We start from the raw sequence: 17,422 nt of genomic DNA, 5'->3' as shown, positions 1-17,422 counted from the left end.
CAAGCTAACTGTCCAAAGTTGGCTAGCTTGCTAGCTACTTCTTACCAGCCCTAGCAGAGCTGGTTAGGCTGTTTTGATGTTATCCAGAGCGCTGGTGACGTAACTGTGCTGCTGGCAACAATTTGCATTTTTTGCCGACGTTTACCGACACCGGCTATATTCAACGGGTGTTAAGCGTTCATAAATGCATGTTATTCTGCGCTCTGGCACACTCAGACGAGAGTTGTCTGAAATCGGAGTAGATCGCCACATTTAATTTATGAACACACCCTATAACATTGGTGACTGTGAATTACATTTTTTGTCTAATTTTACTGAAACCCGTCATATTCAACGGGTATTGCGCATTCGTAAATTCATAAATTACTCTGCGCTCTGGCACACTCTGACAAGCGTGCTCAGGAATAGGAGTAGATAGCCAGAGTTAATTTACGAACGCACTCCTTTGTTGTAGCGCTATCGATGACGCGCGGTGTGGTTGTCAAGGAGGGCGTGACATTATTATGGGATGGTAGGGGTGAAATGGTGCTACGCGCGGTATTTTGAACAATCGTCTACGTTTCTGTGGGTTTTACCGAGATGTTGCTCCGCCTGTTTGGAACGGCGAAGGAGTGTGTGCGTTAACACGTTTCGTGTCACCAAAAGTGTTGCACCCAGGGGGAAAACAAGCCACGTAAGAATCTATTCGCTGTGTGAAAGGGGCAAAATAATGTTAGCCAACATGCTAATGAGTTAGCTGATGGCCAGGCTTGCTTGCTAACAGCTGATTATGTCCATTTGGCCAGTTAGCAGACAGCTAGTTAGCTGCATAGGAAGATACCTTATTCTAACTAGCTAACTTAGTATAGAACTGCTGTTGTAGACGCGACAGGAAGTTAGAAAACATGCATAGGCACATAACACATTTATTTACCATTCATTCAAATAAAGGTGACTATTATCAACGTTACATGGCTGCATTTGCTGATGTTTGAGAATGACATTGATTATTCAGACTGTAACTTTGTGTGATTTCATATTTAATGACATCAAATGCATTACAAATGCAGCTTGCTTGCTTCCAGCACCCTGACAAATGGAGAGTAATTTTATGATTTCGCTTGCCCAGTTTGCCATTAGGGCTTAGCTTGCAGGGGGGCTTGCCATTGCAGTTATCCTGTCTATTCAATTTTGGCTAGCCGGAAAAATACCCTCCTGGTCTGTCTACTGTCTGCTTGGGGAAATGGCTTGAAAGCAGCTGGGGCTTCGACTGTCAAATGGTCTGATGCTGGCCTCGGGCTTGGTTGCTTTCCCCCCCCAAGGAAGGTCATATCCCCCTTTTTATATATCAAGGTTTCTGGGGTGTTGTTCTGTGACAAATGACTGTAAAAAAAAGGTTGTTCTAATGACATTGGATTATTTTACATTAGAATTGTTTTTCTTCCCCAAAGCACAAAATAAGAGTTCACCACAGTTGATTACCAATGGACAATAATGTAGATGTATCATTCGTGTCGTTGTTCACTGTGTAGTTCTACACAGAGTACCATGTAAATATTTACAAGATCACATGGTTTGTAACGTTATGGTGACAACCCGGAGTACTCTTTTAATATTACTGTGTTGCACTACCCGGTTAGGATCAATTGCAAACGGTACCACCATTACTTCATTGGTAAACAAGATCCATGGCATGGGCGTTCATCTCTATTGCTATATCTTCCTCTCGTCTCTTTAGTTAACTGATGACGAGGTGAAAATGGCGGATCTTTCGAAATCCAACCCCGGCCTGAAAATAGAAACGTAGCTAGCTCGCTGGTCGTTTTCATAGTGCTGCTCCTGTCACCAATGGATGATTTTGACAGGCTGCTTAGTTGAGAAAACAAGAATCAGCCCCCAACCATATATCTTATAGAAAATTGAGAAGATGGAACATCGATACCCATAGTTTATCGACTTGTATAGTGTACCATCTGTCTTATTTGGAGTACGGCGGAGGTAGGACAAAGATTGTTATTCTCCTGGATGTCCGAAGCGGCCTAGCCAAGCTAGCTACGTTAGCTAGCCACACAATCGATGACATGTTAGTTAGCTAGCGAGCTAAATTCTAATTTGTACAGTTCGAAATCAGGTGGGCTTTGTTGCAAAGTAAGCGTTTAATGTAGTATTGCAATCAAAGAGTTCGGGTCATAATGTCGTTACATAAAGAACAAAAATGTGGTATTGTTCTCGGTGGCTGGCTACACTACCGCATTTAACTTAGCTAGCCAACATTTCTAATGCTATTTAAATAGATACTTTATGATTTTATATTTCTGTAACGTCAGTTACTCGATGTTCCATTGCCTATGTGTGTACCAACTTTTTAATTTCTTATGAAATTCATCGCTGTCTTTGAAACTATTTGGTGGATTTGCTCTTGAGTCTTGCGTTATTGATAGCAGATCTATGCATCTTAATATATTTACTGATGTCACACACTACCGGTACATGTTTTGGGCTGTATATGACAATGACATCCTTCAAATCAATAGTGATGGGTTTGCACCTTCTCGTGTCATTGCAGTAGTGTGTGTGTGCGCAACATCCACACCGTTATATGCAAACATCAACACATGTTCATATGCAGGAATTGGAAAAAGGTCATTCAGTTTTAGGCATCTCACTTTATTTAACTTTTTTTCCAGATATAAAATACTTTTGCAATTGCTCTTGGTTGCCTATCAATTGCTTATTGGCACCAAGCAGGATCTAAAAACCTCTGTTTGGAACCGCATGTTTTGACTCTATCCCAAAAGTTTCTGCAGCTATTTCTGTTGTTTATTTGTGTACTGGTACTTTCCTTGATACGAAAGGAAAGTACCAGAAAAGGTGTTTGATGCTTCTAATAAATTATTTGGACTGACATTCTAATGTTCCCCGTTTTGTCTCCTGCAGCGACTGTTTTGAGCTGAGTGTAAACCTGGAGACATGGACGTGGTGTCGCCAGAGCTGAACATCCTCCTCCCTGACGAGATAATGGACACCGAGGCCATCGTCATGGATGACGACCCACCCGCCGAGTCCCCTGCGGCGTCTGGCCAATCACAGCCCAGCGACGATGCACCAATCCCCATGGAAACAGATGTTCTCGCCGTCCCAGAGATCGTTAGCCTGTGTTCGGATGCTCCTCCGACCCAGCGGACTCAGGCCCTGACCACCTCCATCACCACAGACTCCACCCTCTGTAGCACCACCTCCGCCACTCAGCTCCTCCTCACCCCATCCATAGCTTCATCCTCCCCCCTTACACTCCGACCCGCCACAGCCTCCACCCTCACCTCCACCACCCCCAAAACCACTACCAGCCTGGGTGGGGTCAGTCTCACCTCGGGGGGCTTACAGAAGCTCTCAGCCAACCACCAGATCATCCTCAATAAGGTGGCCTCATCCCCGGGAGCAGACACCACCAGGTCCCCAGGCACCACCACTATCACTCCAGGGGGCCAGAAGTTCATGGTGACGGCCATAGGCAAGTCAGGCCAGTCTATTGTGCTGCAGCTGCCCCACACGGGCTCCAAGCCTGGCTCAGGGCAGAGGGAGGCCAAGGCCAACCCGCAGCATTTCAAGGTGCTGACGATAGGGGGGAGGACAGACCTGAAGCCGGTCATGGTGGGGCAGGCGGTCAGCTCGGCCAGTCAGATGTCCACCCTGCAGGCCCAGCAGCTGAAGACTGTTCAGGTGAGACCTGATCATTTTTGTAAATTTATTACATTTTTCTCCCCAATTTCGTGATATCCGATTGATAGTTAGTCTTGTTCCATCGCAGTAACTCCTGTACGGACTCGGGAGAGGCGATGGTTGAGAGCCGTGCGTCCTCCGAAACACGACCCTGCCAAGCCGCTCTGCTTCTTGACACAACGCTTTCTTATCCCGGAAGCCAGCCGCACCAATGTGTCGGAGGAAACACCGTACACCTGGCAGGCGTGCACTGCTCCCGGCCCGCCACAGGAGTTACTAGAGCGCGATGGAACAAGGACAACCCGGCCGGCCAAACCCTCCCCTAACCCGGACGACGTTGGGCCAATTGGGCGCCGTCTCCCGGGTCGCGGCCGGCTGCGACACAGCCTGGGATCGACCCAGGATCTGTGGTGACACAGATTGCGATGCAGTGCCTTAGACCGCTGCATCACTCGAGAGGCCCGAGGCCTGATTTGTTTACTTGTTTCTTGACCTGTTTACTTGTTTGTTGACGTGTTTGTCTGTGCTCAGCTGTGTACACATTTTGTAGTGAGGAGATGAATTTAGCCACGGGTTACCTTTTTGAAGGTTTGCTGGTGATTTGGCCAGCTTCATGTGTAGGTCTCTTTGCTGTAGTTCGTACAGTGAAGGTCAATGAATGTATTTGCCAACAGATTGCAAAGAAAACGCAGGTGTCGTCAGCTGGACCAATCAAGTTCATCATCACTAAAGCTGTCAACAACAAAGGTCTGACCGCCCAGACCTCAGTATCCAATGTCATTACAGGTAATCACCGTCACGTGTTTGTTGTATTAACCCCTTCATAGAATGAATGCTTGGTTTGTAATGTGCCACACGCTCAGGGATAAGCCGTGTAATCATTGAACGTACAGCCTGAGTTATAACTGTGTCATAGCCGCTTTGAGCCATAGAAAACTATGTAGACTTTGATCCCTGGTTCTGACCTCATCGTTGTGATTCTGTACCCTCCCCGACCCTACTTCCCAGGTCGAGTCCTGTCCACGAGCAGCCCAGTGACCCCCCCGCGGACCATCACTCTCTCTGAGACCCTCAGCTCCAACAGCAAGATTGCCATCTCCCCCCTCAAGTCACCTAGCAAAGTCAGACACGCTGCCACTCAATCCCTCTGACCCCACTTTGAGCGAGGGAGAGAGAGACCCATTGCAGTTTTCCCCATTTTCCATTTGGATTTCATGACTAAACCTATACTGTTTTCTTTTTGTGTAACAGTTGACGATGGTGTCGGTGGCCTCCCAGGTACCCAACTCCCCTCAGAAGTCAGTGTCTCTGCCGCTCAACATGGCCCACCTGGGACAGCAGATACTAGTACAACAGTCTACAGCCACCTCTCCAGCCAAGGTAGTCTCCAGCCATTCTACTGCATAGGTAAAACTAACCTCTCTAACAGTTTCTCTGGCCCTCTGGGACCCCAGCCTCAGGAACGCACATTTTTTTTGTTCTATTCAAGCACTGGATCACCTGATTCAACTAGCCAACTAATCACCAAAAAGTAGCCTTTCGGAACTGCTCATAGGAGCATGAGCCTAGTGTCCTGTCCATTACTCCCCCTGGACAGGACACTAATCTATCGCAGGGCCATCTTCTTAATGCTGAGTACCAAGCGGAGACGCATTGCTTCCTATCTTAACTTTGGTATGACTCAGTCCGGGGATCGTACTCCTAACCTTCCAATCTCACGGCGGATACTCGGTACTACGGCCTATTTATCGCCCTACCTCCTTACTCCGTTTGCACACACTGTATATAGGTTTTTCTATTGTGTTATTGACTGTACTTTTTGTTTATCCTATGTGGTAACTCTTGTGTTGTTTTTTTTGTCGCACTGCTTTGCTTTATCTTGGCCAGGTCGCAGTTGTAAATGAGAACTTGTTCTCAACTGGCCTACCTGGTTAATTAAAGGTGAAATAAAAGTAAATAAATACTCTAACCACAAGGCCACCAAGTTAATCACCAAGCCCTTGATAATTTGAATCTTGCATGCTACTGCTGACCCTGACCAATTCCCCCCTCTCCTCACAGCCCATGAAGCCGGTGCAGACTGTGACGGTGGGCGGCCCCCAGTTTAAGACCATCTTCCCCCTGTCCACCTCGTCCAACGTGCAGCAGATCCAGGTGCCCGGCAGCCGCTTCCACTACGTCAGGCTGGTCACTGCCACCACGGGCAGCAGCACGGGACAGGCCGGCAGCCACTGCACCAACTCATCCATGACCGGTAGGAGACAATTGATTGATTATCCATAGAGACTGGCAGGGGTAGTCTTTTTAGGTCCAAACAGAGCCATAATAGAGCTGGTATTTCATATGACTTCTCTTCCTTCCACAGCCAAGCCTATGGTGGTCAACACAGCCCAAGTCAGGATGTCTGTCCCCATCATCCCAGCACAGACCATGAAGCAGGTGAAACACACACACATTACTTACAGATGGAATTGTTCCCTTATTGATTCACTCGGCCACAACGGCTACAGACATGCACTCTCAATTAATGTAGTGTAATTTAACTATTTTATTTTACCTTTATTTAACTAGGCAAGTCAGTTAAGAACAAGTTCTTATTCTCAATGACCGCCAATGACTGCCCCTTGTTCAGGGGCAGAACGACAGATTTGTACATTGTCAGCTCAGGGATTTGAACCTTTCGGTTACTAGTCCAATGCTCTAACCACTAGGCTACCCTGCCGCCCCAACTAACCTTCATTCCTCTTCCCCTCTCTCAGGTGGTGCCCAAGTCCCTGACGTCGTCGGGCCAGGTGCTGACAACTCAGACCCAGCAGAGGTTGATCATGCCCGCCACGCCGCTGCCCCAAATCCAGCCCAACCTCACCAACCTACCCCCGGGCACCATGCTGGCGCCTGGGTCTGGGAACATGGGCTATACTGTGCTGCCCGCACATTATGTCACGCAGGTATAGGGCTGGGTTGTGTGTTGGAGGCATTTTAAACGCGTGTGTGTGTGTGTGTCCCCATGTTCTTACGTCTCTCTCTCTCTCCCTTTCAGCTCCAACAGTCTGCGTATGTGACTTTGGCCAGCAGCTCTGGATTCCCCACCCCTACAGGCATCCAGACTCAGGCCAGACTGCCTCTCAATGGGTGAGCACAGCACCCAAATTTGTTGGGTGCATTTGCTGTTTATTTTGGTTGTGTTCCAGATTATTATTTTTTTGTCCAATAGAAATGAATGGTAAATAATGTATTGTGCCATTTTGGAGTCACTTTTATTGGAAATAAGAGTATAATGTTTCTAAACACTTCTACATGAATGTGGATGCTACCATGATTGCAGATAATCCTGAATGAATTGTGAATAATGATGATCATACCCCCAAGACATGCTAACCTCTCACCAATTACAATAACGGGAGTTTAGCATATTGTTTTAGGGTGGGGGGGGTGTATGATATTTGTGTGTAACTTTTTCACTCTTTATTATTCAGGATTATCTGTAATCATGGTAGCATCCACATCCATGTAGAAGTGTTTAGAAACATATTATATTCTTACTTAGAATTTAGTCATTGTATCATTTCAAATCCGAAATGCTGGGGTACAGAGGCAAAACAACAACAAATTTGTCACTGTCCCAATACTTGTGGAGCTCACTATTTCATGTTTTGTTGTCACATATGCTGGATAGGTGCAGTGAAATGTTGTTTTACAGGGTCAGCTGCAGTAGTACGGCGTCCCTGGAGCAAATTGGGCTTAAGTGCCTTGCTCAAAGGCACATCGACAGATTTTTATGACAACGTTGTTAATAAACCGAATGCGCTGACTAATCGTACGTGTATTCCTTCCTCCCACAGCTTATCAACTTCAGACGCTGCCTCCAGACCACGGAAGCCCTGCAACTGCAACAAGTCTCAGTGTCTCAAACTGTATGTGCTATAACTTACAGGGAGCTCCTACCCACTCAACTGTTCATGTGTAACAGAATTCCCGCTTTAAATTTAAAAAAACAAATCCTTTATTTAGAGTGTAGACGTCATGGAGATGGGCATAACCCCAATGTGGTCTTGCTCTCTCTGCAGGTACTGTGACTGCTTTGCCAACGGGGAGTTCTGTCAGAGCTGTAACTGTACCAACTGCTTCAACAACCTGGAACACGAGACCGAGCGAGCTAAAGCCATCAAGGTGAGGAACGGTCCGCCACCACAAGAATAATCAGATTTGACTCAACTCTGTCAGCTTGTCTGTCTTGGTTTTTGTGTGGAGAAAAGCTTTGCATGGCTAATGTACTCCTTGATTAGTGTTATCATTTGGTCTTGTGGTAAAAGTAACCATTTAGTTGTATCTGGACTACTTGTGTAAAGAGTTGTTTTAAGAGGGGTGTGTTATTTCCCCCAGGCATGTCTGGACCGTAACCCGGAGGCATTCAAGCCGAAGATCGGTAAAGGTAAAGAGGGCGAGTCGGACCGCAGACACAGCAAAGGCTGCAACTGTAAACGCTCGGGATGTCTGAAGAACTACTGCGAGTGTTACGAGGTGGGCCTCCATCTCTCTCTCTCTCTCTCTCTCTCTCTCTCTCTCTCTCTCTCTCTCTCTCTCTCTCTTACCAGCACCTGTTCTTCTACGGGTGGACGTTAAAGTTGTATTCTATACTGTTCTATTCTATCTTACTTTCACTTGTCCAATCTTTTGATATCACTGTAGATAAAAGGTAGGAAACGATGTGAAGACTAGGACTGTGGTGGTCATGACATTTTGTCAGCCTTTAACTGTCATGCAAATAACTGCCGGTCTCACAGACCGTTAATTAACGTAAAAGTACTCCAGGCTTTCACGCATAGCCTTCAAGTCATGCTGACCTTTAGAACATATACATTTTAAACATTTGTAATGTTATTTTTTTTTGGAGGGGGGGTTTGCATGAAAGGCATTCGCTCTGCTCTGTTTCTTGCGCAAGCTGCACACACTTCATCAGTCTCTCATTCACAATTTGACAGGCAATTGATAATATTCACACCATCAGACTATTCTTAATTGAATCTATTCTTATTTTTTTTATTTATTTAGAATTGCCCACAAAAAAAACATAATCCGTAGCAAATGGAGGTTACGTTTTTAATATACCAGGTGGTTGTAAAGCAGATTTATGTGCTTAATTTTAAGAGTTGAGCAATAAAAATAGCATGAGAAAGCTGGGATCCTCTTAAGTAGTCGCCAGTCAAAACTCTGTTTTCGCACACGATTGCGCAATGGCTGCTTATAAGATCACATTTCACTAGGCTATGGGCTCTCCAACCCTGTTTCACAGGTCCTGCGCAGCAGGTGATCCTATTCCGCTCAAACTCTGAATGCCAGGGCTCTCATGAAGTGTTTGGTTTGATATTCGATGGCATTTGCATTGATGTCAGAGTGATTAGATTTTTTATTTAATCTTTATTGAACTAGGCAAGTCAGTTAAGAACAAATTCTTATTTACAATGACATCCTACCCCAGCCAAACCTGGACGGCGCTGGGCCAATTGTGCGCCGCCCTATGGGACTCCCAATCACGGCTGGATATTATACGGCCTGGATAATGGAGTGCTGAGTACCAGACCATTAGCGACTGGCCGTTAGCAAGTTTGGTAGGCTACTAATGACCATCAGCGGCATCAAGTGCGCCTTGGAGAAGCCTGGTTATCGTGACTCAACGGTCACATGGAATTTAACTGTGGTCACGACTCGTGACTGGCGATAATACGGTCACTATAACAGCCCGAGTGAAGACCTTACTTGTCCTTAAGGGGTCGGTGTGGGCGCATGGCTTTTGTTCCAGCCAAGCAGTAAAACCAAGCCGTAACACACCTAATTCAGCTCATCGTCCCCAGCCCTGGTTGACCTCATTGAGACTCAGCCTTGCTGGTTCTTCTTCTCTCTCTGCCAGGCCAAGATCATGTGCTCGTCTACCTGTAAGTGTGTTGGCTGTAAGAACTTTGAGGAGAGCCCTGAGAGGAAGACTCTGATGCACCTGGCCGACGCAGCTGAGGTGAGAGTTCAACAGCAGACGGCAGCCAAGACCAAGCTGTCGTCGCAGATCTCGGACCTGTTCACAAGGACCACCCCGGCCATCACCAGCGGAGGGGGGAGGTAAAGACTCACTCTCTCCAGCCTCACCTTTTGAGATTCACCCTCTCGCTTCTCACTTGGGTTGCAAAGGAAGGGTATTTTACTGGAAAATGTGTAAGTTTACCAGTAAAATACCAGATTTTTGTCTCCTTTCAAGGTTTTTATGTAATCTATCGAAAAACATCTAGTGGCCCTTTTTGCTACTCCAGACTATCGTAGTCTGTAATAGTCTCTGGCCCTATGTGTAGTTTTATCAAATGTAAAATATATTAAATAAGATAATTACGTACAGATCCAGTTAGAACTTTGGACACATATACTCATTCCATGTTTTTTTTTCTTTATTTTTACTATTTTCTACATTGTATAATAATAGTGAAGACATCAAAACTATGAAATAACACATGGAATCATTTAGTAACCAAAAAAGTGTTAAACAAATCAAAATATATTTTATATTTGAGATTCTTCAAAGTAGCCATCCTTTGCCTTGATGACCGCTTTGCATTCTTTCAACCAGCTTCATGTGTTAGTCACCTGGAATGCATTTCATTTAACAGATGTGTCTTGTTAATTTGTGGAATTTATTTGCTCCTTAATGGATTTGAGCCAATCAGTTGTGTTGTGACAAGGTAGGGTTAGTATACAGAAGATTGCCCTATTTGGTAAAAGACCAATTCCATATTATGGCAAGAACAGCTCAAATAAGCAAAGAGAAACAACAGTCCATCATTGCTTTAAGACATGAAGCTCAGTCAATCCGGAAAATGTCAAGAACTTTGAACGCTTCTTCAAGCGCAGTCGCAAAAACCATCAAGTGCTATGATGAAACTGGCTCTCATGAGGACCGCCACAGGAAAGAAAGACAGAGTTACCTCTGCTGATAAGTTCATTAAAGAGACCAGCATCAGACATTGCAGTCCAAATAAATGCTTCACAGAGTTCAAGTAACAGACACATCTCAACATCAACTGTTCAGAGGTGACTGCGTGAATCAGGCCTTCATGGTCGAATTGCTGCAAAGAAACCACTACTAAAGGACACCAATAAGAAGAAGAGACTTGCTTGGGCCAAGAAACATGAGCAATGGACATTAGACCGGTGGAAATCTATCCTCTGGTCTGATGAGTCCAAATTTGAAATGTTTGATTCCAACCACCGTGTCTTTGTGATACGCAGAGTAGGTGAATGGATGATCTCTGCATGTGTGGTTCCCACCGTGAAGCATGGAGGAGGATGTGGGGGTGCTTTGCTGGTGACACGGTCTGTGATTTATTTAGAATTCAAGGCACACTTAACCAGCATGGCTACCACAGCGTTCAGCGATATGCCATCCCATCTGGTTGTGCTTAGTGGGACTATCATTTGTTTTTCAACAGGACAATGACCTAAAACACACCTCTAGGCTGTGTAAGGGCTATTTGACCAAGAAGGAGAGTGATGGAGTGCCGCATCAGATGACTTGACCTCCACAATCACCCGACCTCAACCCAATTGAGATTGTTTGGAAGGAGTTGGACCACAGAGTGAAGGAAAAGCAGCCAGCAAGTGCTCAGCATATGTGGGAACTCCTTCAAGACTGTTGTAAATGCATTCCAGGTGAAGCTGGTTGAGAGAATGCCAAAAGTGTGCAACGCTGTCATCAAGGCAAAGGGTGACTACTTGGAAGAATCTCAAATGTAAAATATATTTTGAAATGTTTAACACATTTGTGGTCACTACATGATTCCATATGTGTTATTTCATCGTTTTGATGCCTTCACTATTATTCTACGATGTATAAAATCGTAAAAATAAAGAAAAACCCATGAAAGGAGTAGGCGTGTCCAAACTTTTGACTGGTAATGTGTGTGTGAAAATAATATTCCTGTATAAATTACCAAAGTTGTTGCTATAGATTTTCTCTTTCCCAAATGACTGACTATTCTGATAACTTTGGTAAATTACTGTTAGCTTTGCAACCCTACTTCTCACCCCCTCTCCTCCACCCATCCTCTCCAGATGGATTCTCTGTAGCCTCAACCCCTCTCACCTCTCCAGCCTATGCTGCTTTGTACTCCCCCCTCTATGCTGTGTATCTTGTAGGTAGAACAGTGGCTGATCTCATCCTCTCTCCACAAGGATGCCCTTTACATTTGTGACGAAGGAGGTGGCAGAGGCCACGTGTGAGTGTCTGCTGGAGCAGGCTGAGCAGGCAGAGCTGATCCAGCAGCCCCAGGCCACCGCAGAGAGGATGATCCTGGAGGAGTTTGGACGCTGCCTCATGAGGATCATCAGCTCAGCGGGCAAGACGGACTGTCCCTCCATCAACTGCTAGGCCAGGTCCATGGGTTCGCTGTCTGTATGTCTCTCACCCAGCCCAGTGAAAACTAGTGCTGGGAGACTAGAAGGGAATAGTGGCCTCCTCTCTCCCCCAGCTTGAGAGCTAAACATTAGGACTGGTGAGTGGTAGTGGTCCTTGGTTTCTCTGCCTCCCGGGCTGGCTAGCTGGCCGCCCAGTCTCAGAGATGAGCAGTGGGTCTGGGAGATGAGGGGAGTCGGCCATGGGCGCCGTCTCTCTCGCCCACCCTCTGGGCAAAGCATTGGGAGAGGAGTGGACTGTCTGTCTGATCCACTTACTGCTAGCCATGCCCATGTGCTTTCTCTCCCATCCCCATAGTGCTAGCATTGGATAGGGTGGAGAGTGGTGCACAGTCCCATCAATTGTTAGCTAGCTAGACCCAGCCAGCACCAGGAGGCATGGACAGTCCTGAGCACTGCTCACCGTTTACCCACCCTCATAGATCTAGTGTTGGGAGGACATGCATTTCTCTGGAGCTGGTGCTTCTCCTTCACAGTTAGTGGGAATAGCCTTTGCATAGCCTTGGCTGAAGGAAGGGGCTGTCCCCATGCCCCCAGCCTCCCTGAAAAAATAAGGATTGTGGGAGAGACTCGCCAGAGAAAGAGGTGCAAGGGGGAACAGACAAATGTTTGTTTGTGTTTTGGGAAGGGGGGGGTGTTTTAGATCATAGGATTTTTTGATTTTTTAAAATCTTTTTTTTTAATGACATTTATTTTCTCCATCTTATTATGGCTCTGTTTGCATATGTCCCTCTCGTTCACCCTCTCCCTCTGTTTTAATCATTTCTGAGGTTTCTGGATGCAGACGAGGAAAGAAGGGTCACATTCTGACTGCCTTCTACAGGTAGTAGCCCGGGTTCTAATCATGACGGCCATCTCTCTTCAGTAACTAGCGTATTACTGTAACCCACAAGATATGCTCACGTTACCCACTATTTATTTTCTTCAACCTCTGTTTCAGCTTGTGCTCAGAGCTTTGCAAAGTATCTAGGAACAACTAACATATTCCCACTGACTTTTATCACAGATTAGGATTCCATTTGCCATTTTTAATTTTTAAACAACTAAATAGTATGTATTTTGGTATGGGGGGGGTGTACTGTTTCTGACACATTCAGGTAGGGTAAGGTTTCACAATATCAAATCCAAGTTATTTGCGCTACTTAAGTGCTCATGGCTTATGGTACTCTAAATGCATTGTCAGGGTATGAAAGTTGTCCACTTTATTAGGGATATATGAATATTGGATGCTTGGTGCCCCTATTTTTTTATTTTTTTTACCACTTTGTGAATATCAGTTTGCCTCTTTCCAAATACATGGAGAACAGCACGCACGCACACACATACACGTTGGATAACCGCCAAGAACCAGCAGTAGATGGTTCGATTGGATAATTAATCTAGTCATAGTATCACTATATCCGAAGCACTGCAACTATTTTAGCATTGCAGAGTGCCTTTATGCTACAGTAAGCTGTTCCTTGGTAGCTTTGTGCTTTACTAAGTCATCACGGATTACCAGGCAACACATGATTTGGCCTCTTGTGTGTCGCACTGTAATGACACCCATCAAGTGTGTTCAACAGCATTTGGGTAGTGTTTTGAATAAAGAAAGTGATGTTTTTAAGACCCTTTTGGGTCCGTTATTTCCCTACTCACAAAGCCAATCCCTTTCTATATGTATTGAGTGTATTGGTACCGTGTGTTTAAAACAAATACTGTTATTAGTTATTGTAGCCTTATTCCCCCCCCCCCCCCCCCCCCAGGATACCTTTGCCTTACGTTCTCCACTCTGCTCAGGGCATCGAAGGACTTTTACTACGTTGTTTGTCTATTGTTCTTTCCTGCAATGTTATTGAAGACACGCGTGTAAAAAAATAAATAAATAAAAGAGGAAGAGAAAATAATTTCCCAGCAGGCGTTTGACAAATGACCCTCGTCCAAACAGAGGGCCTTTGTGCGTGTTGTGTTTTTCACCATAAGAGATTGAGTAAGACTGTGTTATACACCATCAGGCATGCTTTTCAAAGTTGTAATCATCCCTATGCACTGGAAAACGTTGTTTATTGCATGGGTGACCTTGCTAGATGCTGAAGTGTTGCAAAATTGCTGTGCAGCAGCATCAACAATTGGTCTGTGTGTTTGAATGACATGATGCATCCCAAAAAGCTTTATCCATACTAGAAAATAAACATTTCTCTGCGGCCTGTTCAGGAGGGTGCAATGTTACAGAACGTTCAGATAGAAATGGATCGTGTGGAAACGATACAATGGTATTTTAGGTAGAGGATTGGAATTGTATGCTCTGTTTTACATGTCTATCTGCAACATTTGTCTCACCTCATTGAATACACCCTTTGTATCCGTTGTCATCCCACAAAGTGGGACATTTTCAAAGGGCTTCCAATAGAGGAGCACAACCAGAACCCTGTGATGGTGCTAAACTCACTACGTCAATCTGATGGTGAATGTTAGGGAATTATTAGTTTTTAGATTGTCTTCTCGTGAAGTGAGACATTTTAACAGAATTAATCCATCAATAGCAATCAAGCTAAACTGCTAAATTGTGCTCTGTTGGAGAACAGAAAAGTTTGAACAAATCTAGATATTTCAGGAGAAACTTAACCTAACCCATGAAACTTGGTACTAATAAATGTACACTAAACAAAACAATGGACCTTCTCAAAATATTTGCAATAACAGGCTTTTTTTTACTGCGGGGGAGTCTGTACTGAACTTAGTCTTTTTCGAGACTATTGAACTGATCTGTGTAAATCTGCACCTCCATGTTTCAAAGACCATGTGCAATGGCTCTGTAGTACTCCTCTGTATTCCGGTTGGTTGATTGTATATGTTACGTGACCATTGCCTGTATTACTTTCTAGGTGAAATCAAGTTATTTTTTAAAAACTTTTTTTTTCACCATTCTTGTAAACATCTTTCTGTCAAGAATTATTTATCTCACGTTATCCTCATGATTATAACACAGAATTAAAGTACTTTTTTTATTTTCAGATTTATATTCAGTAAAGAGTATGTAAGATGTTGACTGTAATGTAAGCGAAGTACGAAGCAAATTAAATTTATAAATTTAAGTATGAATTTCTTTCTCAATTGGTAAACTAAATTGCATTAATATTTTACAAATGCATAAGCCTGTTGGATATTATGTCAGATCAGATCAGTTTTTTTTTTACAGTGAAATTATGTTGATTTAAACCTCCTATACATTAACACGTTTGTAATTGTAACGCTATTACAGATGTCCATATTTGATATATGTATTTATTTTAGAAGTTGCCAGCAGACATCTTACTGAAGTCCTGCCTTTCTCTGGTTTTTCCCACATTGCTTTGCGGTGTACATAAAAGGCGTGCGCAAATTACCACCACGAGGTCTGTTCATTTCATTTGATTAATAGTACAGCGTCAATCTAGCAAATCGTGTGACATCGATGCAAAAAAAAATAATCTTGAAGAATGTTTTGATAAAGAAATGACTTCGTCATTTGTTGGCGAGATGATGACTGGGTATTTGATGCAGATCTGGCAGTGACTGGGTATTTGATGCAGATCTGGCAGTAAGTTGTCTTCAGTCCTCTAATAGTATAGCTAGCTACTGCTAACACATGCTGATAGTTAGCTTGTCATCTTTAGCCAGTTTTGACTATTGACTATCAATATCAAATATTCTTATTCCTTGTCCGATGATTTTAAATATTTGCTGTTCACATCATGAACCTCTGTGATTACATTTTTTAAAACAACTATGAGGACTCGTAACTATCTTTAAATTATTTAAGTCTAGTCTGCATGTGGTCTGACCTATGCCTGACTCGAATGTTGTAACAACGTATCAATTTGTTGCCTTTTCTAGTGTCTTCCGATGCAATGTTGCAGGATGGATGACAAACTGATACAGGACACATGGTAAGATATCAAATTGGCTAGTCTTGTCAAACAACCTATAATTCTGAACAGTAATTTGAAATTGCTTGAAGAATTCATGGAGTCCAACAGACCATTTCCTTGTCCTATGATTCAGATCTGTATCTGCTGTTCACATCATGAACCAAAGTGATTATTATTATTACATTAATATGAGGACGTGCATTGGCCTATAATTGGTATTATTTTGACAAGCTTTGATTGTGCTGTATTTTAAGCTTATATTTTGGTGCTGATCCAACAGAATACTGTGGGTGGTGGAAAGGTTGTGACTTGGACCAGGAGGGGTCAGTTCAGTACTTTTCCCAGATGCAACATGGAGGCCTGCATAAGTCATAGCAACCGTGGAGAGGCTCTTGATTTCTTCAGTGCTGTGCAACAACTCACTCTGTGGGTATTGGCTGACAGCCGTGGTATATCAGAAGGTATACCAATATTTTTACTGCTCTAATTACATTGGTAACCAGTTTATAATAGCAATAAGGCACCTCGTGGGATATACCACAGCTACGGGCTGTGTCCAGGCATGTGGCCATATACCACACCCCCTCGTGCCTTATTGTATAAGTATGATGCAGGTAATCCTATAGGGTAGATTTTTATCTGGATATGCCTGCAGGCTGTTTTAATGATTACTACCAATCTGACCTAGTCTTCCAAGCCTGGGAGATTTTATTATTGAACTTGAATGAGAGTAGTGTCTTCGATGTTTCAGTTATATGGCCAGGTTGTAATTGTTATTTAGTATGCAGGCATGTTTTAAAATGTCTGTCGAAGGACATCCCTATTCACACTAACCATGAGTTTGTTTTTTTCGCCAGGCTTCAGCAAGAAGAGTGCCCTGGAAGGTCTTGTTTTTCATGGTGAAATTGACTAGAAAAATGGCACCGTGTGAAATTGCAGCACAAATTGATATAAGAATTTACTATCCCTTGTCCAATTCCAATAAATGTTTTGGGGAAAACCCTACAAAGTATGTTAATTTGAATGATCATTTCAGAAATATGTGTAATGTCTCACTCACGTAGTCCTGTCTTAGAAATAGAACTTTGGAATGACATTTGAAGGTGAAGGTTACACAAACTATTGAAATGCATGTAGGGAAATTGATTACCCTGGTTGTTTTACTAGAATAAGCTAAACCACGGTAGCATCAAGTTGTGGTCAGGACCTAAGCTTGCATGCCCAATACTGTGTAATGAGAGGAAATTAAGATTCCCTTACAATGATACTGGGGGATTTCCTCACTTTATTCAGCAGTTGGACATTTTGCCTGATGCAACAGGATGGAATGGGTTTTCAAGTGTCAATGTATATCCTATAATGATGACACTTGCGGCAGAGGG

General features: G+C 43.9%; 1 protein-coding gene across 2 annotated transcripts; it reads left to right on the top strand.

Annotated features, from left to right (window-relative positions):
- The first annotated feature begins 496 nt into the window (after positions 1 to 496).
- Positions 497 to 17,052, top strand: LOC115126494 (protein lin-54 homolog). Of its 2 annotated transcripts, XM_029656119.2 has the most exons (17): positions 499 to 673; positions 2,917 to 3,699; positions 4,374 to 4,485; positions 4,708 to 4,820; positions 4,951 to 5,079; positions 5,761 to 5,953; positions 6,065 to 6,138; positions 6,459 to 6,647; positions 6,740 to 6,831; positions 7,542 to 7,613; positions 7,767 to 7,869; positions 8,083 to 8,220; positions 9,608 to 9,810; positions 11,911 to 15,709; positions 16,006 to 16,058; positions 16,321 to 16,501; positions 16,898 to 17,052. In XM_029656119.2, exons 2-14 carry the CDS (start codon positions 2,950 to 2,952, stop codon positions 12,104 to 12,106), a joined length of 2,364 nt encoding a protein of 787 aa, XP_029511979.1. In that variant the 5' UTR covers positions 499 to 673; positions 2,917 to 2,949; the 3' UTR covers positions 12,107 to 15,709; positions 16,006 to 16,058; positions 16,321 to 16,501; positions 16,898 to 17,052. The 2 variants fall into 2 exon arrangements, with proteins under 2 accessions (XP_064873677.1, XP_029511979.1); XM_065017605.1 differs by lacking the exons at positions 11,911 to 15,709; positions 16,006 to 16,058; positions 16,321 to 16,501; positions 16,898 to 17,052 and adding an exon at positions 11,169 to 11,606 and having other exon boundaries at positions 497 to 673.
- Positions 17,053 to 17,422: the final 370 nt, after the last annotated feature.

This window comes from Oncorhynchus nerka, linkage group LG4, assembly GCF_034236695.1.
Source record: "Oncorhynchus nerka isolate Pitt River linkage group LG4, Oner_Uvic_2.0, whole genome shotgun sequence".
Taxonomy (NCBI): domain Eukaryota; kingdom Metazoa; phylum Chordata; class Actinopteri; order Salmoniformes; family Salmonidae; genus Oncorhynchus; species Oncorhynchus nerka.
The sequence above is the reverse complement of the archived record's forward strand: the minus strand, read 5'-3'. Positions and strand labels throughout refer to the sequence as shown.

Excerpts from the sequence above, each read along its gene's own strand:
- LOC115126494 (XM_029656119.2), top strand. The coding sequence starts at position 2,950 with ATGGACGTGGTGTCGCCAGAGCTGAACATCCTCCTCCCTGACGAGATA. Across the intron at positions 3,700-4,373 it reads AGCAGCTGAAGACTGTTCAG|ATTGCAAAGAAAACGCAGGT; the intron begins GTGAGACCTGAT and ends ATTTGCCAACAG. Across the intron at positions 7,614-7,766 it reads AAGTCTCAGTGTCTCAAACT|GTACTGTGACTGCTTTGCCA; the intron begins GTATGTGCTATA and ends CTCTCTCTGCAG.